Source organism: Bos javanicus, chromosome 5 (assembly GCF_032452875.1).
Source record: "Bos javanicus breed banteng chromosome 5, ARS-OSU_banteng_1.0, whole genome shotgun sequence".
Classification (NCBI taxonomy): domain Eukaryota; kingdom Metazoa; phylum Chordata; class Mammalia; order Artiodactyla; family Bovidae; genus Bos; species Bos javanicus.
The window spans coordinates 110327633-110350094 of NC_083872.1; the positions used below are offsets into that span (position 1 = coordinate 110327633).

The following is a 22462-nucleotide window of genomic DNA, read 5'->3' on the forward strand; positions in this document are numbered from 1 at the left end:
TTTTATTGTTTTTGAGACTGCATCCAAGTACTGCATTTTGGACTCTTGTTGACTATGATGACTACTCCATTTCTTCTAAGGGATTCTTGCCCACAGTAATAGATACAATGGTCATCTGAGTTAAATTCACCCATTCCAGTCCATTTCAGTTGGCTGATTCCTAAAATGTCGACATTCACACTTGCCATCTCCTGTTTGACCACTTCCAATTTGCCTTGATTCATGGACCTAACATTCCAGGTTCCTGTGCAATATTGCTCTTTACAGCATCGGATCTTGCTTCCATCACCAGTCACTGGTGGATGCACTGGTGATGGAAGCAATCCTTGATCAGGGAGCTATTAACAGATCTCACATGCTGCGACTAAGAGTTCACACGCCACAACTAAAGATTCCGTGGGCCCCAACAAAGACCTGGAGCAGCCAGATAAATACATAAGTAAATATTTTTAAGAGAGGAAGCAGCAGCAGCTCGTCCCTGGAGGATCACTCAGTGAGAGGAGGGATACGGGAGAAGGCTCAGCCCTGAGTCGAGGGCTGGGTGTGGTGGTGACAACTGAAGAGTCTTGTCAGCCACGGCGGAAATTAGTCACTGGATCCATTCACGCTCCTACCTCAGCTCAGCGCCAGAGGGCCCCTGGGTCAGAACCAGAGACTCAGAGAGGGCCTGGCAAGGTAGGGACGCTGAGGTGGAGAGGCAGGAGTTGGCTGCTGGCTGCTGGGGGCAGCTGACTGCAAGGAGTCGGGTCTCCTGAATGGTAGCCTTTGTTTTCATCTTTGGAGGGGAGAGAGCAGGGGCAGCAGGCCCTAATCCCACTGGGCTCCTGCCTATGCCAAGCTCCACCCTTGTGCCAACCTTCTGCAGGGGCAATTATTTCCCTTCTTTTCCAGATAAGAAAATAAGACTCAGGTCTGAAATCACTTGCCTGAATTTGCAGCCAGGGTGCAGTATTTGGGAGACTAAAGAAGAATACAGGGAAATGGAAAGAGAAACTAAACAAGACCACAAGAAATCGGGACTTCCCTGATGCCCCAGTGGCTAAGACTCTGAGCTTCCAATGCAGGGGGCACAGGTTCAATCCCTGGTCGGGGAACTAAGATTCTGCATACCATGCAGTGCGGCAAACAAACAAAAAGACAATAAATGAATGACTATCTGATGATACAAATAAAGAAAAAGAGTAAATGAATAAAATAAATATGTAATATCTACATAGTGGAAGGAAAGAAGGGGATGGGGAGGGAGGGAGGGGAATTCCTGTGCACAGCCAGCTCAAGGAGAGCACCGCCCCTAGAAGGTTCCATTAATGGTCCCCCAGCCCCAGCTCACCCGGCCAAAAAACTGCAGGAAGGTGTTGGAAAGCAGCAGGTGCTTCTCGGCCAGGAAGCGGTAGCGCCGCTTCTCCTCCAGTTCAGCGGCCCGCTGACTCTCAGACACGAAGGCCTGCATCTGCGCGTGCAGCCGGTTCACACTCTCCTGCGGGAAAGGGAACTCTGGCTGGAGGCCAGGGATGGGTCCCTCATCCAGCCCCGAGTGCCAGCACACTCTCCTGCGGGAAAGGGAACTCTGGCTGGAGGCCAGGGATGGGTCCCTCATCCAGCCCCGAGTGCCAGCGGTCTGAGCCTCCCTCTCCTTCGTGAACCAGCCACCTCCTCCTAGAGGCCTCCCCTGGGCACCCAGCCCCCACTCTCACTTCAGAGCCTGCCCTCTCCTGTGAGTCTCAGCTCTGCCTGCCCTCCAGCCCGAGGGCACTTCTCCCAGGTCGGGCTGGTGTCTGAGCCACCACTCTGTCCCCAGAACCGGGCAGAGGGCCAAGCCCAGAAGTGAGGCCTAGGAAAGTTGGTTTAATGAAAATGCAAATTAATGGATTAATAACCCCCTGCTTGGGAGGAAAGATTCCAAAGAGGAGAGAGATGAGCTTAGTAAAGGAGGCAGGAGAGGAGATAAGGTCTTGGAGATGGAGGCCAGGTGTGGGGCCCTGACCTAGGGAGGAGGGGCTGGGCTTAGCCAGGGGGCAGGAGGTGTGCGTGCCGGGGAGAGTGCCGGGCCTGCTGGTGGGTTACCCCTTTGCATCCTGATTAGGGGTGGCGTGACTGAGGACCTCAGGTTCTCCCAGTGAAATAGGAGAAGGCGGGGAAGCCAAGGGAATGCGAGGAGGGCCACACGGTGACTAGGCGAGGAACGGTGTTGATGGTGTCCCTGTGACCAGGGGTGCCCGCCAGGGGCCAGCTGACCCCTCCAGCTATGCTCACCACACGGGGTGGGGCAAATGACACCCCTGGAGTAGGGCTGGTGCTAGGTGGGGGAGCTTGGGTGGGTGTCGGGGATCCCTGAAAAGCCCGGGGTCGTCCCTAGCCCCTGCACCTTCATCTCCCGTGCGTTCTTGTCCCTCTTGCGCTCCATCCGCCACAGCTGGGACATGCTCTTCTCCAGGTTGGCGGCTCGGTGGCGGTACTCCATCTCGTAGTGCTGGCGGCTGTCCTTGGATGGGGTGGAGAGAGGAGGGAGACCCCCATGTTAAAGGGCTCAAGGCACCTGGCCTATGGGCCAGAGCACTGGACAGGGGCAGGGGGCTCAGCCGGGAACGTGTACAACCTGGGGCCAGTCAGTGCCCAGCACTGGCCTCAGTGTGCTCATCTGTCAAATGGGGAAAGGCAGGCCTGCTGGAGATGGGCTGGGGGGCCAGGATGGGTGGCCAGACTCACTTTGATGAACTGCATGTCCAGCTTGGTGTTCTTCTCCATGTGCTGCAGGAGGTCTCCGTGGAACGTCTGCACCTGTGTGGAGTGCAGGGTGGGGTTGATCAGGGCTACCCAATCATCCCCCAGCCCCGGTGTTCCATTGCCCACCCTGCTCCTGACATACCAGGCTCCTGACCAACCATCAGAGAAATGGGTATAACAAGAGACCTGGCTGGATGCAGGATTAAAAAATTAGACACACAAAATATTTAGTGCAGTACCTGGCTTGAAACACACCCTCCATAAATGTGTGATACCTTCCGTTTCTCTGTGCCTTGATTATGCCTACCAATCTTCAAATACCAACTTCCCTACCCCCTCTGCTGGGCGGCCCTCCTGACTCCTTAGGCAGAATCCATTACTCTTGCATTTTGTTTCTAGAATGTGTACAACTTCTTTGGTAATGCCCAAATTTCATTCCTCCAGCAGTAGGATGGAATTTGTTGCTGGGCCCCTGGTCATAGCCCCATTTGTGGGAGCAGCAGGAACCAGGTATGTGCCATCTCTGTATTCCTGGCACCGTGGGCTGGGCATGGCCCAGCAAAAGTGGTCACAACTGTTCACAGGAGTGGCAGCTTCCCACGGCAGGTGGGAAGGAGGTGGCCGACCACCCGGGTAACCAGGAGGACCAGGAGGGCTAGTGGGCTCAGGCTCAGAAGAGCTTCACTCTAGAAGTTTTAGTTCTTCCTTCAATTTGCTCTGTAACTTTGGATGAGTTGCTGTCCCTCTCTGGGCCTCTGTTTCCCCATCTGTAATGGGAAACTTTTGGCCAGATGCTTGCTAGGGCCCAGCTCTAGAACCCAATGAACGTTAATTCTGTGAGCCTTGGTGATCAGCTGGCATGTTCCCCTTTGTCCCCTATCAGCGCTCCCTGGGTCACTCGGTGTTGTTGGGACGTTGCACCTAAATCTTCTCAGCTGCCCCCTTTGCTCTCAGGTTCAGACTGACCACTGCCACCTCGGGGGACCCTTCCACCTCTGCTCAGCCTTCTCTGTCTTCCCAGCCTTTCCTTGAGGAAGCCCTGCTCAGGAACCCTCGGTGGGTCCTGCCTGCTGCCCCAGGGGCCCCAGGCTATGCTGTAGGAGCTCTGTCCCTCAGGAAAAGGAATGCTGGTAATCAGAAAGGCCAGCAAATTATAAAATTCTCAGTGTTTCTTCCACAATTGTTTCTGAAACCTCGTTAACTGGTCTTTAAGGGAGCTTGGGTGTGACCTCCTTGGGGCTGGCCAGGCCTTACAGGCTGTCAGTGTGTGTGCTGGGGGTGGGAGTGTTTCAAGCTGCTCTGAGTCCCTGTTTCTGCCCCAGAGGGGCCCTTTTTTGCTGGATCCAGGCAACAAGAAAGGGAGACTTGCAATCTGTACCTGCAGGACATCCCAGGTCAAGGTTTCTGCTCAACTACAAGATGTATGTTCCTGAAAATTCCCACATCTGGCAAAATCACCCAATATATAAACAGGGCTTATGGAAGATGCAGGGTTGGGGCCGACCCTCGAAACCCTGGCAACCAGAGCACTAATGGAGACAGTGAATGGTACTGGAGGGATGAACTTGAACCACACCAAAGGCCATGAGAAAGATTAAAAATGCACAAGACCAACAGAAAGGACACACCGGCAACACCTTAGTTCCTGCAGAGCTGGCATGCTGAGGCAATACAGGAGGCGGTGGGGCTGCCACCACGGTGAATGTGGGAGGTGGCGACACCTGCTCCCAGCTTAGAGTCTGGGAGGCTCAGAGCCCTGCTTTCCCCAGGGAGGCCTGGGGGCACGAGCTCTCTTTAAAATGTTCTTAAGGTACAGCTTAAAGGGCTCTTGCTGTCAGTGCAGTGACAAGTTAGGGGCTTTCCCCTTCTTCTTATTTCTGTTTGCCCTGTTCCCCTGCTCAATACTTAGGAGGCATCACTTCTGAATAAGCCATTCCCATGTCATAGGATACGGCTCCTTCTGCTTCCAGTCACGTAGGAACTGAGTCACACCACAGAAATGAGTGTTAGGGCAGGACAGGTGGATTGCAATTCTTCCCATTACCAGGGCTTGGCTGTGATCACTGAGAGTGTAGAGGACACAGACCCAGGATGCCTCAGACAGGGCACCGGCACCACTGGGTTAATGGAAAGTCATCATCAAGCTCTTAAAGAAATGGATCTAATAAGAAGTTTGATACTTGAAGAGACCTTTGAGCTCTTGCTCTTGGGGAACCAGAGAGATGCCTATAATTAAGCAGGTGCTTCTGAAACAAGGAAGTCGCCTACTCCAGCACAGGCTGAGAATTCCCAGCAAATCATTACAGAGACTGCGGTCCCCTGCTCCCCTCCCCATGTGACACACTCCATTAGCAGGTCCCGTGAGCTCCTCCGTACAGAAGACGAGAGCAGACCCGCTGTCACGAACACGCACTGAGTTCCATGTGTCGAGGCCGCCCAGTAACTGAATCCGTCGATACAGGCAAAACCCCTTTCAAAGAACTGTCTCTGTGGGCTGACCACAACTTTACTCCTTCCATTTGCTCTTGAACACCCTCCTTCAGGCCATGGCCCCACCAACGACACCAACAAGAGTGTTGTCAAAATCACCAAGATTCCATCCACATCACTAAGTCCCACGATCGATTTTCAGGACCCACCCAACTTCTCCTGTCGTCATCATCAGACACGGCTGACCACTCCCTCTTCCTGAGACACCTTCCTCCCTCGGCTTGCAGCCCACCCCACTCCCCCATCCTTGTTTCCCTTGCATCGCCCCCTAACTGTTCTTCTCCATCTTTTTCTGATTCCCCCTCATCTCTCTGGTCCCCGAAGGTTGAGTTGCCCTGGGGCTCAGGCTGTGGGCCTTTTCCCTTCCCTGTCTACATGGTGAGCTCATGCGGTCCACAGGCTGCGGACTCCCAGATATATATCCCTGCCCAGACCTTCTCCAAAATTCCAGTCTTATCCATACGTTATTTGGGCTCCATTCAGCCAAGAGGAAGAGACCAATACTGAAGATAGGCTACAAAGGTATTAACATAACATACAGATAATAGGAGTCCCTGAGAAAGAAATGCAAAGAAAGAACAAAAAGTTTTCTAAAAAACTGTAATTAAAGAAAAAAGATATCAAACTATATATTGAAAGAGAACACATAACAAAGAATATTGTCCCAGACTGACCAATATCAAGATATATTCTGGAAAAATAACTAGGCTTGAAGAAAAAGAAAAAAGTTGGGGTCATCTAAGGCAAAAAAGATGGTTGGATGGCATCACTCATGACTCGTGACTCAATGGACGTGAGTTTGAGCAAACTACGGGAGATAGTAGAAGACAGGGATGCCTGGTGGGCCACAGGTCATGGGTTTGCAAAGAGTCAGACACGACTTAGTGACTGAACAAGAACAACAAAGGCAAAAAGAGCAGATGATTTACAATGGAGAATATAAATTATTAGACTCTTCAATGGCAACATTCAAGATGAAAGAGAAAAAAAGGAGGAGAAAGAAAGAAAGGGGAGGAGGAAGAGAGTGAGTGAAAGAGGAAAGAAGGAAGGAACGTGAGGCAAGGATTTTATATCCAGCAAAACTGACTTCCCCCAGTACAAGGAGAACAAGCTGTTATCTTGGTGTCACAGCTCAGAACATTGTTCACATGAGCCCTTCCCATGCGGACAATCAGAGAACAAGACCAAAACAACAATCAAAACATGGACATGGGGTTGGAGGTGAATATTAAAAGTATAGCTACTTGCAAACAAAGATCAGTGAGGTGAAAGGGGAGCAGGCGTGGTGCAGTGGCTCTGGGTTCTGACGGTGTAGATGGAACACGGCTGCAGATACTCCGCTTTTCACATGTTGAAGATTTATGGCAACTTTATGTCAAGCAAGTCTACTGGCACCATATTTCCAATAGCATCTACTCACTGCATGTCTCTGTGTCACATGTTAGCAATTCCCTCAATAGTTCAAACTATTTTTATTATTGTCATAATCTGTTAAGGTGATCTATGATCAGTGATCTTTGATGTTACTCTCACAAAAAATTGTGACTTGCTGAAGGCTCAGATGACAGCTAACATTTTTAGCAACAAAGTACTTTTAAATTAAGGTATGTACCTTGGGTTTTTTTTTTTTTACATAATACTATTGCACACTTAATAGACTACAGTGTTGTATAAACATAACTTTTATATGCACTGGGAAACCAAAAAATGTGACTCACTTTATTGTGGCATTTGCTTTTTTGCAGTGGTCTGGAACAGAACCCACAATGTCTCCAGAGCATGCCTTTGAAAGTGGTGGCGGGGGGAGGCTGCAGAGAGCAAATGTAAAACCGACTTTAACTGTTTTCAGCATCATATTGGTGGTGGTAGAACTAGTTTCATCATTCAGCGACTGTTCTGTCTATGTAGCATGTGGTATAGCAAACGGTAACTGTGGGATGTTCTTCTTTCTTTTTCTGTGTGCTTGGGAATCAGGACTTTTGGAGGGAGGGCACACTGTCAGCTTGCAGGATGTTAGTTCTCTGACCAGGGATTGAATCTACACCCTCAGCAATGAAAGCATGGAGTCCTAACCAATGGATTGCCAGGGAATTCCTGAGTATCAGGACTCTTGATGTGGAACAAAAGAGATACCGGTGGAATAGAGAAGAGGTTAACTAAAAACCCGGTGCTAAATCTGCATTGGAAGTAACAGTATTAATTATGAAGAATTCTATCTTTATATATATGTGTGTGTGTGTGTGTGTGTGTGTATATATGTGGTTTGTACAAATGTATATATGTATCTATGCACGCATGCATCTGTGTATGTATCTAGGCATATGTATCCTATCTACTATATACACATATGTTTTATATATAGCATTGGCCACTGAAAAAGTCTAGGAACAGTGATGAACCCAGTAGCAACGGACACCCCTAGTAAGCAGATAATGGTCTTCAATATCACTTTGCACTAAAAGCAGAAACATTTTTAAAGGGGCTTCATGGAGAGATGACTGATTCCATTTGTAGAGCAGAAGAAGTACCAGATGAGAACAATCATGTCAGGCTAGATAGCGAGGAAACTGTCAGAACCATGAGGGTTATGCCAAAGAATTCACGTGCCAGACTGAAGAGGCTTCTGCTGGTCAAAGAGGGGACACTGTCAACGTCAATGAAATCATGATTGCAAAGGAGTGAAACTCATCCCCTCCAGGCATGCCAAACGGATGGAACCTGAGTCTGAGCCATCCTCTGGATCCAGAGGACAAAGGAACAGCTGAGCTGCACCAGGAATGCTCAGAAAACCAAGTCAACAGGCCCCAAGTCCTTCGATGGATAAATTGTAAGGAAAAGAAAGGAATGGCGGAGGAACCACTAGATTAAAAGAGACTCAAGAACATATTTTAAAAGAGAGAGAGAGCAAGGCAAGTTCTAGTGTCTGGGGACATCGGACTGGGTGGTCAGTTATGGAGAAGCACGAGGCAGTGTCAGACCAGTGGTCACTTTTGGAGGAAGAGAGGGTCTGTGGTTTGATGGTGGCCCATGGAGGGGCTTTAGGGAGGCTGACAAAGTTCCTGACCAGGATGGGAGTTTCAAAGGCGGTCTACTTGATAATGATTCACTGAGCTCGAATTTGTTCCGTGATATTTTCTGTGCCGGTATGTTATTTTTTGGCCACAAGCCATGTGGGATCTTAGTTCCCTGATCAGGAATCAAGCCTGTGCCCCCAGCATTGGAAGCAAAGAGTCTTAAGCACTGGACTACCAGGGAAGTCCTGTGCCTGTATTTTAGTTTATAATAAAAAAAAAGGTTTGGTTTAAAAAAAAAAAAACAAACAGCCCAGATCCTGTTATTCCTTTGCTCAACACACTCAGAGGCATAGCCAGAGTCCCGACAAGGTCTACAGGGCCTGGCCCCTGTTAGCCAGGGGTCATCTCTGCACTGGCCCTCGATGCCTCCACTCCAGTCAAGCCTTCCTGTGTGCTGACCCCTTTGCGAGAACACTTCCCGCAGTTGTCTCCCTGCTTACTCCCCACCTCCTTCAGGTCTCTTCACAATGTCACCTCTCTAGTGCTGTTGTCTTGAATATCTGTTAAAAATCACATCCCTCCAACACTTTCGACTCCCTTCCCTGTTCTCTTGTCCTCCATAGCGCATTTTGCATCTAACCCATCACACATATGCTCACTTATTTGTCCTGGGTTTTGTCTGGCTCCCCCTTGGGGAGAGCAGGGGGTTTTGTCTGCTGTTCCCCCTACCCCCGCCCCCGCAGTGCCCATTGCAGTGCCTGGCATAGGGCGGTGAATTGCTGTCAAATGAATGAGCCCAAGGGGGAGATGGCCTCTGGTGTGTTGGGCCCAGTGTGGCTCTGGCCAAGGGCCCTGCCCTGTTGTCACAGCCGAGACACCGGTACCCAAAGAGGGCAGCTCTCTTTACAGAGCGGGCCTGGATGACACTCGTCTCTATCCAGCCCAGGTGCGCCACGAGTGACATGACAAGTCATCAGACACAAGGAGAGGAAATCACAGGCTGCCAGGGTGGCCTGTGCCCTGTAGCTCCCCACCCAAGCCCCGGGAGATGACACAGGCTTAGCACTAAGCCTCAAGGTGTCCGGGGAAATGGGCCAGGGATATGGTTTTATCGAGTGGAGGTGGATGCTTGTTTTCCACTGGGGAAACTCTTCCCCATTTCGCCATGGCTACCAAACTGGTGAGTATTTTATGGTGTCCCCAACTTGCACCCGGACGTCCAGTGCTTTCCCACGCACACGTTTGGGAGCCAGGCGGTCACGGTTAGTTGAAATTTCCTTCTGAGCTTCCCAAGGCCCTTCACACCCAGCCCCGCCCACCCCTCCTCTCCACCAGCTCTGTCCCCAGCTCTCTTCTGCCGATGCCATGCTCTGCCATGCTCTGCGCATGCTCAGCCCAGAGCGCCCCCGGAAGGCCCTCTCTTCTCCTCTCCCTCTGGCCCACCTCTGCTCCCTTTTCAGAGCTTGTTCTCTCCTTCCCAGGCAGCGAAGCTCTGCTCAATGGCAGGCCCCCATTCCAGGCCTTGGAGCCACAGAGAAGACCACATCCCAGTCCTGGCACAACTCCCAATCTTGGCAGGGGTAAAGACAGGGCATCAGTTCTGCTTCTAATCATAGCTAAGGTACATAGAGGGCTACAGGTGCGAGGGTCAGTAATTTATACTTATACTTAATCCTCATAAGAATGCTACGAGGCAGTTTCGATTATCTCCATTTCACAGACAGATAAACTGAGGCACTGAGGTTAAGTAGCTTGTCCAAGGTCTCAAAGCCAGCAACTAGTGGAGCTGGGCTTTGGACCCAGGTGCTCTGGCGCAGAGCTGGTTTTCTTCACCACCACTTGCTAAGAACGGACATGTGTGTGTTCTCGCTCAGTCATGTCTGACTGTTTGCAACCCCATGGACTGTAGCCCGCCAGGCTCCTCTATCCATGGGATTTCCCAGGCAAGAATACTGGAGTGGGTTGCCATTTCCTCCGCCAGCGGATCTTCCTGACTCAGGGATGGAACCTGAGTCTCCTGCCTTGAAGGCAGATTCTTTACTACTTGAGCCATCAGGGAAGCCTAAGAACAGATAGAAGCATCTGTTGGAGTCAGAGGAGGAGAGACTGAACTTGCCTGGGTATCAGGAAAGACTTCCTGGAGGAGGGGACAATGGTGCTGGCTGGCAAGGGTCAGGGTGAGTGGGTCCTCAGCTGGAGAACAGTGTCACAGCAGCCTGCGGTGGGAACACCAGGCCATGTGTGCAAGAGGGCAGCTCTTTGGAGGGTCTGGGCTGTGACTGGGGTACTAGGGAGGCTGCCGGATCAGCAGGGCCAGGAATCCCTTACCAAGTGGCTGAGTTTAGTTCTGTGGGTGGCGGGGGTGTGGAAATGTTTTCTCCTGGGAGTGATAAGGTCAGATCACTGGCTGCTCCCTGGGAGAGTGGAGGGAGGGGTTGGGGAGGCTGGTAGGGGCGGGGCCCTGGGCCTTTCTCTTCCTGGCTCCTCCACTCAGTCTGGAATCTTGGGTGAATGACTAGATTCCTGACTCAGTTTCCTCCTCTGTGAAATGGAGATGGAAACGCACCCGCCTCCCATGTCGTTGATGTGCAGGTGAACGTGCCCAGCAGAGCCTGGCCCTGGCAGGTGCGCCCAAGGGCAGCCGCAGTTGTCATGTTACCAGAGTCCTCTCTGAGAAAGGGTGTGGAGGTTGGGCCCTTGTCCTCCACGGAACGCCGCCCACTCTCCCGACTGACCGCTCAGGGCCGCAGGATCTGAGACTCACCACCACCTCCAGGTCAGAGTTCAAGTGCCGCTGAGTGTCGGACATCTGCACCAAGATCTCACCTGGAGGCACGGAGGGCAGCGGCCTCAGTTGGGGGGCTTGTCTCATCACCCCGCTTCCCACCAGAAGGGCCTGCCCAAGCTGGGTTTGGGACCAAAGTCCAGGGATTTCCCACACGACTCTGGGGCTCTGGCAGCTCCTGTCCTACCCTGGAGAACTCCTGCAGGGAGGGGTGAGGAGGCGCATGGGTTCCAGAAGGAGAGTCTGGGAGCTGGGCCCTTGGGCTGCAAGGCCTGTGCCTTTGGGGAGGACTTCCTGGAAGAGCCAGGCTGTGAAAGGAACCCTCTCTGGGACCCGAGAATGGGGGCAAGGCAGGCCCTCGGCCTGAGGGGAGGCGCCCAGGAGGCAGAGCCTGGGCAACAGGAGGAGGTGGGCAGTGAGGCGTGTCCCCCAAGCCCCAGAGGTTAGCAGAGCGATGGGGAAGGGGCGTGCCTCACCTAGAATCTGCGAGGTGGAACTCTGCAGGGCCTGCTCCCCAATCTTCTGGATGGCGTTGAAGTACACCTCAGCCGCCTCGGACAGAGCTGCATGGAGACGGGGAGGCATCCAGCCGCAGCCCCTCCTCTGTGTGCTCACCACTCCCCATTCTGGAGGGCTCTCCTTTGGTTAGGAGAGTGTGGGGGGCTCCGGGCAAGGTGGGGGTGGAAGAGGGAAGGGGTGCCTGGGCCGTGTGTGTGTGTGTGTGTGGAGTAGTGTTGGCCACAGGAGAAGCAGCAGGGGTGGGGGGGGCGAGGGGGATCTCCCTGGGGGGCAGGACCTTAGCCCGTCTGTCGTGGGTGGGGGTGCAGGCATCTGTGTGTGTCAGAAGGTGGGTGTGGGCAGGGTTGTTGAGAGGCTCAGGTGTAGAGGCTCAAAGTGGGGGTGGGGTGATACGGGTTCAGGTCGCTGGTGCAAGGACTTTGAAGTCCTAAAAAGCAGGGAGGGATTGAGTGACGCTCAGCCCTGGGTGTGTCCCCGGCTTGTCCACCTGCTCCAGAGCTCACAACCCTCTGCTGATTAGCGCTGGGGGTGGGGGCGGGGATGTCGGGAAATGGGGGGGATGGGAGCTCTTTGCACAGGTGCTGAGTGAGGGGCGAGGTTTGGCTTAGGTGGGTGGATGGGGGGCCAGTCAGACTGGGGGTGCCAAGGTGGTCTGAGTATGGCAGTGGGCTCAACAGCTGGCACTGGGGTGACACATAGAAGTGTGTGTGGTTGGGGTTCTGTGAGCCCACAGGACCGGGTGCTGCCTCTCTGGGAGCATCTAGGGGGCACATGAAGGTGTGTGAGGGGTCTCAGGGCGTGAGGGTGACCGTGACGCGTGGGAGTGTGTAGGGACGAGGATCACTGGGGTGCGAAGGTTACAGTGGAGGGTGCGATCGTGTGGGTGGGGCCGGGCACTCACCGTGGAAGGCCCGGAGGTAGTTGTTCCCCAGGTACACCAGGTTCTCCAGGGCCGGGTTGAACTGCTCCAGGATGCTCTGGGGTTGGAGAGCAGGAGGAGGGAGGGTGGAAGAGGGGAACAGAAGATGGAATGAAGGATGGGCCTCAGGATCAGGGTGCCCCTCAGCCCCAGTGAGAAGCCTGACTTGAGGGAGCCCGCTCAGAACCCTGAAGTCACCCAGAATCCTGGCTCTCGGCTGCAAGGGCCTCAGAGGCCAGGATCCAGGCCAGCGTCCCCTTGGCCATCTCCCGCTCACCACCTGCCCAGTGGGCACTTGCGTCTAGAAGGTTCTCCTCCCACTGGGCTGAAGCCTACAGTCTGTCACAGTGCTCAGCTGGGCATGGCTCAACCTGCCCTGAGTCCAGGACCTGTGGGCTGCTGACAGCCACCTCTGGGGCAGGGGCAGAGCTTGCCCTGCTCAGAGTAGAGCCCCTCGGGAGCCAGGCTATGGCTGGGTCATGTGGGCCACCACATGGCCAGTGGAGAGCACCCTGGGTGACGAACTTAAGACTTGGGTCTTGATTCAAAGCCCAGCAGGCCCTCTTCCTCCCTTGATGACTTTGAGCAGGGTTTTCACCTCTCTGGCCTCATTTTTCTTATCTGTCAAATGGATTATTTCCTATTCCACTGGTGGTGTGTTGTGAGGTTTACACATTGCAAGCGTCCTATGCACGAGAGGTGCTCAATAAATGCCTATGGAGACCACAGCAACCCCTCTGGAGTGGGGTAGGAAGTTGGAGTGTGAGGCTCGGAAACCAGCGAGAGAGAGAGGCAGAGACAGGGAGACCCAGACAGAAAGAGACAGAGAGAGAGACTCCTCCACCCTGGGGGGCCAGGTGGCTGGGTCCCCTGCTCCCAGCTTAGGCCACCCTGGGTCCTGTCCTGCTGTGTCCAGAGTTTGGGAATTGGGGGCTCTGGTTGAGTGCTATCTCAGCAGGCCTGTCACTCATGGGATGAACCCCTGTTCTGGGAGGCTCAGGTTGGGGCTGGAGTGGCCAACTGCCCCTAGGGGTCCCCACCCCGATCCACAGCTCAGCCCAGCCTGGTTCTGGGCCTTCTTTCCCAGAACAAGCTGCCGCCCTGCTCACGCTCTGTCTTCCAGAGCCGGCTGAACTTCGAGCCCTGGGAGGGGGCCCACGCCAGGCACGCACTCACCTTGTAGATGGCCATGGTGGATCTGTAGAACTGGTCCATCTCGGGGGCCATGGAGCAGGCGTGCCCAGGCACTGAGCAGGAGGCGCTGGCAGGGCTGGGAGTGCTGGGGTTCAGTACCCTCCGATGGCCACTGCTCAGCGGGCAGTGAAGGAGGCCGCAGAGCAGGACCCAGCGAGGGAGGGCCGGCCGAGGAGGAGGTGGCAGCTTAATTATTCACCAGCCAGGGATGTCAGAATGCGATCTGGGGTGTAACCAGACCCGGCGGGGAAGGCATCCTGTGACGCGGGTGGGTTCATGTGACCTGCCCTTCAATTATTTACCCCTGAGCCGCGGACCAGTGGGCACGCGTGGATGGTCACTCTCCCAGGTCACCGCCTGCAGGAAGAGCCTTCCCTGGGCCAGCGGGGACCCCTGCTCACGTGGGGCCCCCCGCCCTCCCACCTGCCTACACTGGGCAGGGCTCACCCTACTGGGCTCAAGCTGTGCAGTGACCACCCCGGACCCTCCCTGACAGCCCCTCCCTGCGGGTGGAACACACCCGCATCTCTTCACTGTTCTCAGCCCCTTCTCTTCCCTGAGCCCCTCAGACTTGCACCCCAAGGGCTGAGGTTCCCACCTCTGCTGCCGCCCGTACCCCGCTTCCTCCATATGCTGGAGACAGGGCGGCACGAACCTGGGAGTCACACAGGCCTGAGGGCACAGCTGCTCACTCGCTGTGTGACGGCGCCTGAGCACCTTGCCCTCTCTGGGTCTCAGCCCCTCTTCTAGCAAGTGGGGCTCTCCCTTGCCCTCCACTGTGGGCCAGGCGGGCCTGGCTACCGCCTCTGAACACCCTCCAGGCCAGTTTGGGGAAGACTTAAAGGGAAGAGGTGTCCCTGCCCTGGGGAGCCTGGGAAACAGAGCTTCTGTCCTTCCGGCGTGGACCCAGGCGGATGACGGTCAAGGCTGAGGGGGGCTGGTGGGTGGGGGGCACTCACACCACACTCACACACACAACACAGGCCAATGGGAATCAAACCGTTTATTTCACGCTTAGGGGCTGTCCCCTGGAGCCCGCTCTACACATAAATCACTTCCTGGTGGGAGGAGTAACTGAAGTCACAGGAGCGACCTTTGAGAGCCGCAGAGAGCTCGTGGGTGGGGTGGCTCTGAGCGGGACGATGGCTGGGGTGTGCAGAGGGGCAAAGTCGATGGGACACCCCACTCCGGGGTGTCCTCCTGAAGGGACAGTGATGGCCTGTTTCTTGAGCCCCACCCCAGGGGAGAGGGCCGAGGGGGGAGAGGCTTGTGCAGCCCCAGGGACCAGGAGGAGCCTGGGGCCCTTGGGGAGGCCAGGGCTGGGCACGGGCCCCGGCACCCTTAGTGTTTGACCCTCCAGAGCAAGGGGCCCGAGGGCCGTCCTTGGCGGTTAGGGAGCGGCCAGAGTGAGGCTCGAGGCTTTCTAAGCCTGGAGTGACACAAAGTGCCAGGAGGTAAGGACCGAGGGGGACAGAGGCCAGAGGACCAGCCTCAGGCCGGAAGCCCGGCACCCCCAGGCCGGGTCTGTGGACCCAGAGCTGCCTGGGCCCGGCTCTGCCCAGCGGCGGCGTGGTGGTGGTAGGGGGAGCTGGGGAGGGGGGATTTGGGAGCCTGGCAGCCTCACGGCGAGAGCAGCAGCTGGACGAGCTTCTGGAACTGCTCCCGATGCTCGTAGATGTAAACCTCAGTCTCCCAGAGGGCGTTGACCAGCACTGTGTCGTTGACCTCGTCTAGCATGATGTCCGTCCCCAGCTGGGGGTTCAATCTGTCCGGGGCAAGGAGGAGGGATCACGACCCCAGGACACTCAGCCCAGGTCGGGGGACAAGAGCTAGGACTGGGGTGGGCTTGGGACACAGAGCAGCCTCTTGGGGAAAGGGACAGTCCAGCCTGGGGGCTGGGGCCGGCCGAGCCTCACCTGAAGTACTGGATGCCGACCATCTCGCACCAGGCCCGGGCCCGGTCCACGGCCCGCCCGTCCGGATCCGTGCACTGGTGAGAAAAGGCCCCTGTGAGTGCTCAGCCCACGCGGTGCCCACAGCCCCTGCCCGGGCTCCCCAGGTTCCAGGGTGGCTTAGCTCCCAATCAGCAGGGTGACTGGACAAATCCCACTGCTCTGTGCTGCAGCGCCTGTCCCAGCTATGTCATCAGAGGGGCATGGGCTGTGGCCGGGACAGATGGCTCAGCAGGGTCTAGGGTCGGTGAGCGTGGAGGGGCTGAGTGGACAGGCCTCCATCTCCCGGCCCCATTAGCTTTTGTCCATCTGACATTTTGGGCTTCCACATGGGCCGTGCGTGAAGGAAAGAATCCTCAGCTAAACAATAACTGAAAACCCCGCTGCAGGTGGTCACCGAGGGTCCTGCCAGCACTGAGACTCTGTACTGGGGATCCCCCCTCCTCTGAGCCGGCTAAGGAGGGTCCACAGAGCCCTGCCATCTCCCTGACACCCAGGGCTCCCACAGGAAGCCTCACCCTGGGGCTGAGACCCCGAGGGGAGTGGGCTGGGGAGAGGCCATACTCACACAGTCCACCACCATCCTGCCCAGTTCCTTGGCCCCAAACACCGTCTTGGCCAGTTCCCAGGGGTTGCTGGGTCGGAAGACGTCCACACAGGTCACAGGCACCTGAGGGGACCTCCCTGTCCCCAAGGAGACGACAACGGACAGCTTCTTCACCTTGCTGTCCTGACCCTGTGGGAGCAGGACCGGTCAGAGCGGGCCTTCCCCTGGGTGGACCTTTCCACGGACGGGGACACCCGGGGTAGAGGATGCGGGACAGAACTCTGATGGCAGAAGCACAGCTTCTCCTTTGCTTCGGAACAAGTTCTGCTGCCAATCTTCTGGGCGACCTTGGTGACCCACCTACCCAGGCTCCTCATCCACCAAGACAGGTGACATCTGAGGACCCTTCCCCATCTCACAGTCTCTCAGCGATTCTCTCTCCCTGCCCTTCTTCATCTGGCCTCTAGAGGGCACTCGTCTCTCTGCAGCTTGGGGCTGCCTCAGGGGCTTGGTGCTGACCGCAGTGACAACCACAGCCAGTAGAGATATAGGACACTCACGGTCAGGCACTGTCCTAAACCCTTTGCAGATAAGAGCCCGTGGAAGCCTCACAACAGTCCCCAGGCAGGTTCTATCAGCAGCCCCAGGCAGTGGCTGAAGTGAAGCATGGGCAGAGCCAGGCCCCACACTGCCTCTCCTAACATGTGTGGGCCTTGCCTGCCTTTGCACTAAGCTCCTGGGGCTCAGGGCCGCTTCTTTTCCTCCGGATCACTGACTCTGTACTGTCTCCTCCCCAAAGGCCTTGGGATGGGCTTCCTTCCTCCGTGAGCCCTTTCTGAGCCCCCAGGCCTCTGGGGGCGGGGGATGCTCCTGGGCCTTGCACCAATCTCTGTCACAAGCATTTGAAACACTTGGATGGCGTGTGCTTGTTTAGGGACTGTCTTCCCTAAACGTGAGCACCCCAAGGGCAAGCGTGTATCTCCAGGCCGGGCAGTGTGGCTAGGCCTGTGACTAGCAGGGACTGGTCTGCATGCTGTCCTCCCCACAAACAGCAGATGCTGTTAACTGGTCATTAACAACCTTCACCCCCTGGTCTGGACTGCACCTCAGAATCCCTCTTAGCGCAGTGCTTTGGGCAGACACCAAGCAGGCTCAAGAGTGAGATGAAATTGCTGTCAAGGGCACAGACGAATGATCACATGAATAAAAGACATCTGCTCTCCCAGGAGTCAGTCCGTAGTAAGATTTGCAGAAACAAACTGCCATGGGTGGTCACGTCCAGCTCCCCCAACCTACGGCGGCTCTCACCTTACGGATCAAGTCCTGGTTGTACTCATGGATCTCGGTCATGGCGTCCAGCGTGGGGTTGTTGGCCAGCAGCCCGCCATCCAGGAAGCGCCCATTGGGCCGGAAGTAGGTGGGGGCTGCCCCACTGCTCCGGGCTGCCCGCCACACCAGCTGCTCTGGGGGTGGGGGAGGAGGGGGTTCAGTGGCACAAGAGATGTTACATTTCAGATCTCAGGGGGTGTGTGTGTGTGTTGCATGTCAAATCTCAGGGTGTGTGTGTGTGTGTGTGTGTGTGTGTGTGTGTGTGTGTGTGTGTATACACATGATGCTGTGTGAAGATGGAGAGGCTGGGGACGCTTCAGAAACAGGACGGACAGGCCATGCTTGGCGGAAGGTGGGGTGCAGTTCGCCTGAAGCCTGATGGCTCCCCGGCTCTGTCTGCCCTCAGCTGATACACTCAGGAGGGCAAACCAGGGCAATGGGCGGGATGGTGGTGGGCTGGGGGTGCCTGGCAGCCAGGCTGCGTCTCCCACCCACCACCTTGCAGCCTCTCGGGCCAATCACTTCCCACAGATGCATCAAACATGGTTTTCACCTGAGGGATGCGTTGGAGGCTTGAGGTTAACGTTCTGGCTGAATCGAGGCTCCCGAACACACTCTGGAGCCTCGTAATTCCGGAAGAGATGGAGTTCAGCTGGCTGCCGGTCGGACAGCGTCCCTGTGAGCATCACCCTGGAGAAACAAGGAGCAGGACGCTGAAGCCACCGACCCACCCATCCTTGACAATCCACCCTTGGCAATCCTTATCCAAACTGCCCATGCACTAATCCTGAAACCCAGTGTTTCAACTTCTGGGAACCCATCCTAAGATGCTCACACACATGTGGGAGATGGGTACACACTAGGCTATTAATGGCCTTAAAGCAAATGACTGCAAACAACTAAATGTCCATCAGTAGAAGGGTTTGATACACTGAGGTTCAGTGGATCTGTGTTGCTGGAGAACGGCTGTCAGCACTAAGATTTATGTTTAAGTGGAAAAAGCAAGGTTCAGGATGGTGTGTGTATGTGTGTGCGTGTGTGCTAAATGGCTTCAGTTGTGTCCAACTCTGTGACCCCATGGACTGCAGCCCGCCAGGCTCCTCTGTCCCTGGAATTCTCCAGGTAAGAATACTGGAGTGGGTTGCCATGCCCTCCTCCAGGGGACCTTCCCGACCCAGGGATCAAACCCACGTCTTCTGCACTGGCACGTGGGTTCTTTACAACTAGCACCACCTGTGAAGCCCACATGTAATATGCCGCTACTTGTTTAAAAACAAACCCCAAAAGACCCCATGTACCTATTTGCTCCCTTTCCACCTCTAGAGGGTCAGACAGCAACTCTGGAAGGACCCATGTAACAGTGAGCTGCCTCTGGGGCATGGGACTGCTTGGGGGCTGCAACTCCCAGACTGGAGTCAGGGGAGAATTTTCAGAGTGTCATCTCTGATACTTCATCAGTGTTCCACCATGCGAGTCTCCAATCTATTAAAGAAGACTCCTGACTGTCTCAAGAGACAGACATTCTTAAATACTGAGGGGAGTATAGACTGAACAACCCCACTGGAAACTAGTATGTATTCAGACCTTTACAAATATCCTGGCTCTTTGATTTGGGAATTCCATTCTGGAAAATTTAGCCTAAAAGAATAATCTTAGTTACAATGAAAGCTTTTTGTTTAAGGCTATTCATGCAGAGTAATTTATTACAGTGAAAAATGAGCGGCCTACATGGAAAGAATAGGAGGGAGTGTCTAAACAATGGAATGTTTTGCAGCCATTTCAAATGGCTACCAAGGAGTTCAGTCTAACACCAAAACGTATTTGTTACATTGAAAAATATAAAGAAAAGGGAACAAAAACACTCTGCATAGGAAAACAAGATTAGTTTTCCACTTTGAAGAATCTTGTGGAAAGGTTATTCGAACGTTTCTCCCACTGAACAAAAAACTAATGTTGGAAAAATTAAAAAAAAAATTAAATCTTAAAAGCACAGAAGATCTGACAAGGTAGAAAGGTAAGACCAGGATAAACTAAGGATAAGCAAAAACCCAGAGAGGTAAAAGGAGCACAAACCCAGCTTTGACCTGAAGGCAGACACCAAACTGTCAATGTGAACTTCAACTGAACTGCTGATGGTCTCACTGGGCCAGATGGACAGAAGTCAAAATCCAGGGTTCACCAAAGGTTAGGGATCTAATGGAAGACCCTCCCCACATTAGATTGTAACCCCAAAGGACTACCCACCTGGATAAGGGTAAACCACAAATAAACCTGCCTCCTTCCCACTCCTGGAAGCTGTGAGTAAAGTTGCCTGGCATTGAACGAAGGAAGGAGAAAAAAAATCCCTGAAAATGTATAACCACAAACTAATTCTCCTGCAGGTCTGTAGACTAAATTCACACCACCTGGGGGAGGGGGGAGTTCCAAAACCTTCATGCCAAAGATTTAGTTACAGTGGCTCTAGATGGTACTGTACATGGGTACCTGGAAGATACCACATAAGAGAGAAGATACCCTCATTCTAAGCTCCATAGAATCTGCATATATTATATCTCAACATTAAGGAATACCACACAGTTTCAAAAATGATGAAGGGGGAATATCATGAAATAAAACACCATGGATGAGAATAAGCATAAACCAACACAGACATCAAAACTACTTACATATACAGCAGTTATTTGAATCCTGAGACAAAGATTATAAATCAGCTATGCTTATAACGTTGAAAGACATCAAAGTCAAGCTTGATAATATTTTCAGAGAACAGAAAACTATAAGTAATGACCTATAAGATTTGAAGATAAACCAAAGAGTACTTCTAGAAATTTAAATAAATAAATACTTGAATTATTTAAATGGAAAATCAGGTAATGTTAAAGAGAGAATTAGTGAATTGGAAAATAGGTAAGAAGAAATTAACCAGAATCCAACACAGATAAAATGAAAGAATATATAGAAGAAGTTAAAAGACATGAAAGACAGAAAAGCTCTAACATGTTTAATTGGAGTTCCAGAAGGAGAGGCAAAAGAAATTTAGGCAGAGGCAAGGTTGAGCAGATAATGCCTCAGGCTTCCAGAACTGAGGAAAGACAGCAATCCAAAGATTCAAGAAGGCCAAGAAATCCAATGCAGGATAAATTAGAAGGAATTCATATCTAGATACAGCATAGTACAACTGTAGAGCACCAAAAACAAATAAACACATAAATAATAGCACCCAAAGGAAAAAGACTACTTACTTTCAAAGGAGTAAGAGTTAAACTGAAATTGACTTTACCAGTGCAACAATGGATGCTGAAAGATATAGAATGCTCTCTTTCATGTTCTTCAAGAAAACCACCAGCCTAGAATTCTATACTCAACAAGAATAAGAGAGAAAGGAAAGAATGTTCAATTGATGAGGGTGAAATAAAATTAGTTTTAAATGATAAGGATGAAAAACACCTATTTTCAAACAACTCTGCTAGTGGAGAATTCACTGCCAGCAGACCATCTCTATGGGAAAAACAAAAGAATGTACTTTAGGCAGAAGGAAGGTGGTTGCAGGAAAGACTGTAAAGCAAAGATGTGATACACATATATACACACAGATATGCACACTCATACACATACACACACACATACCCAACAGTGTGCTGAAGCCAGCTCATACTGGCTTGTGAGAACCTATTGCTATATCTCATGGGCTGGTTGTTAAAATGTTGGTAGCCTGAAATCAGCCATAGTGGGAGTATTTTCACCATGGGAATTGGCAAACAGTACAATCCAGGGTTTTTCCCCTGCTAAGAGATCGAGTTTACCAGTGCACCACTGCTGCTGCTGCTGCTAAGTCGTCTCAGTCGTGTCTGACTCTGTGCGACCCCATAGACGGCAGCCCACCAAGCTCCCCGTCCCTGGGATTCTCCAGGCAAGAACACTGGAGTGGGTTGCCATTTCCTTCTCCAATGCATGGAAGTGAAAAGGGAAAGTGAAGTCACTCAGTTGTGTCTGACTCTTTGCGACCCCATGGACTGCAGCCTACCAGGCTCCTCCGTCCATGGGATTTTCCAGGCAAGAGTACTGGAGTGGGGAGTGTACCACTAGATAAATATAAATAAACATCAACTTCAAAAACAGTATCTTGTGAAATTTTTTTTAAAAAGATAGATTTACAATACAGAAAAGTCATTATAAATAAGATAGGGGAAAGAAAATAGAATTAAACATTTAAAAATCCTTGATTATCTGAGGGTATGGGTAATGGTATCAATTAAATTTAGACTTTATACTACACACTAAAAAAAAAAACCAGAAATGAGTGCATAAATTTCAAACTATTGAGACTGGGGTGCAGTGTAATGATTTACTATTCAGTAAATCCAAAAGAAGGCAAGAAACACAGAACAAAATAGGATGGCATATGTCATCCCCAAAATATGAGTAATTATGTCAATATAAGGAAAACAACAGAATGGGAAAGACTAGAGATCTCTTCAAGAAAATCAGAGATACCAAAGGAACATTTCATGCAAAGACGGGCTCGATAAAGGACAGAAATGGTATGGACCTAACAGAAGCAGAAGATATTAAGAAGAGATAGCAAGAATACACAGAACTGTACAAAAAAGATCTTCATGACCTAGATAATCACGATGGTGTGATCACTGACCTACAGCCAGACATCCTGGAATGTGAAGTCAAGTGGGCCTTAGAAAGCATCACTACGAATAAAACTAGTGGAGGTGATACAATTCCAGTTGAGTTATTCCAAATCCTAAAAGATGATGCTGTGAAAGTGCTGTACTCAATATGCCAGCAAATTTGGAAAACTCAGCAGTGGCCACAGGACTGGAAAAGGTCAGTTTTCATTCCAATCCCAAAGAAAGGCAATGCCAAAGAATGCTCAAACTACCGCACAATTGCACTCATCTCACACGCTAGTAAAGTAATGCTCAAAATTCTCCAAGCCAGGCTTCAGCAATATGTGAACCGTGAACTTCCTGATGT

At 52.5% G+C, this 22462-nt stretch overlaps 2 protein-coding genes across 9 annotated transcripts in view; both read right to left on the reverse strand.

Moving 5' to 3' along the window:
• The window catches only part of BAIAP2L2 (BAR/IMD domain containing adaptor protein 2 like 2), a 30343-nt gene extending 16384 nt beyond the window's left edge, over positions 1-13959 (reverse strand). For 2 of the 4 annotated variants that reach the window (XM_061418499.1, XM_061418495.1), the window contains exons 1-7: positions 13628-13959; positions 12434-12509; positions 11490-11576; positions 10993-11054; positions 2707-2778; positions 2366-2482; positions 1331-1477 (exon numbers count right to left, since the gene is read on the reverse strand). In XM_061418499.1, the coding sequence (XP_061274483.1) occupies positions 1331-1477; positions 2366-2482; positions 2707-2778; positions 10993-11054; positions 11490-11576; positions 12434-12509; positions 13628-13678 (612 nt within the window). In that variant the 5' untranslated portion in view covers positions 13679-13959. Of the gene's footprint in view, positions 1-1330; positions 1478-2365; positions 2483-2706; positions 2779-10992; positions 11055-11489; positions 11577-12433; positions 12510-13627 lie in introns of those variants that run through there. The other 2 variants (XM_061418498.1, XM_061418496.1) reach the window with 2 other exon arrangements.
• A 674-nt stretch (positions 13960-14633) lies between these two features.
• Positions 14634-22462, reverse strand: part of PLA2G6 (phospholipase A2 group VI) — a 58898-nt gene continuing 51069 nt past the window's right edge. For all 5 annotated transcript variants that reach the window (XM_061418494.1, XM_061418492.1, XM_061418493.1 and 2 more), the window contains 5 exons: positions 18027-18163; positions 17453-17607; positions 16166-16333; positions 15562-15635; positions 14634-15410 (listed from right to left, as the gene is read on the reverse strand). In XM_061418494.1, the coding sequence (XP_061274478.1) occupies positions 15266-15410; positions 15562-15635; positions 16166-16333; positions 17453-17607; positions 18027-18163 (679 nt within the window). In that variant the 3' untranslated portion in view covers positions 14634-15265. The remainder of the gene's footprint in view (positions 15411-15561; positions 15636-16165; positions 16334-17452; positions 17608-18026; positions 18164-22462) is intronic.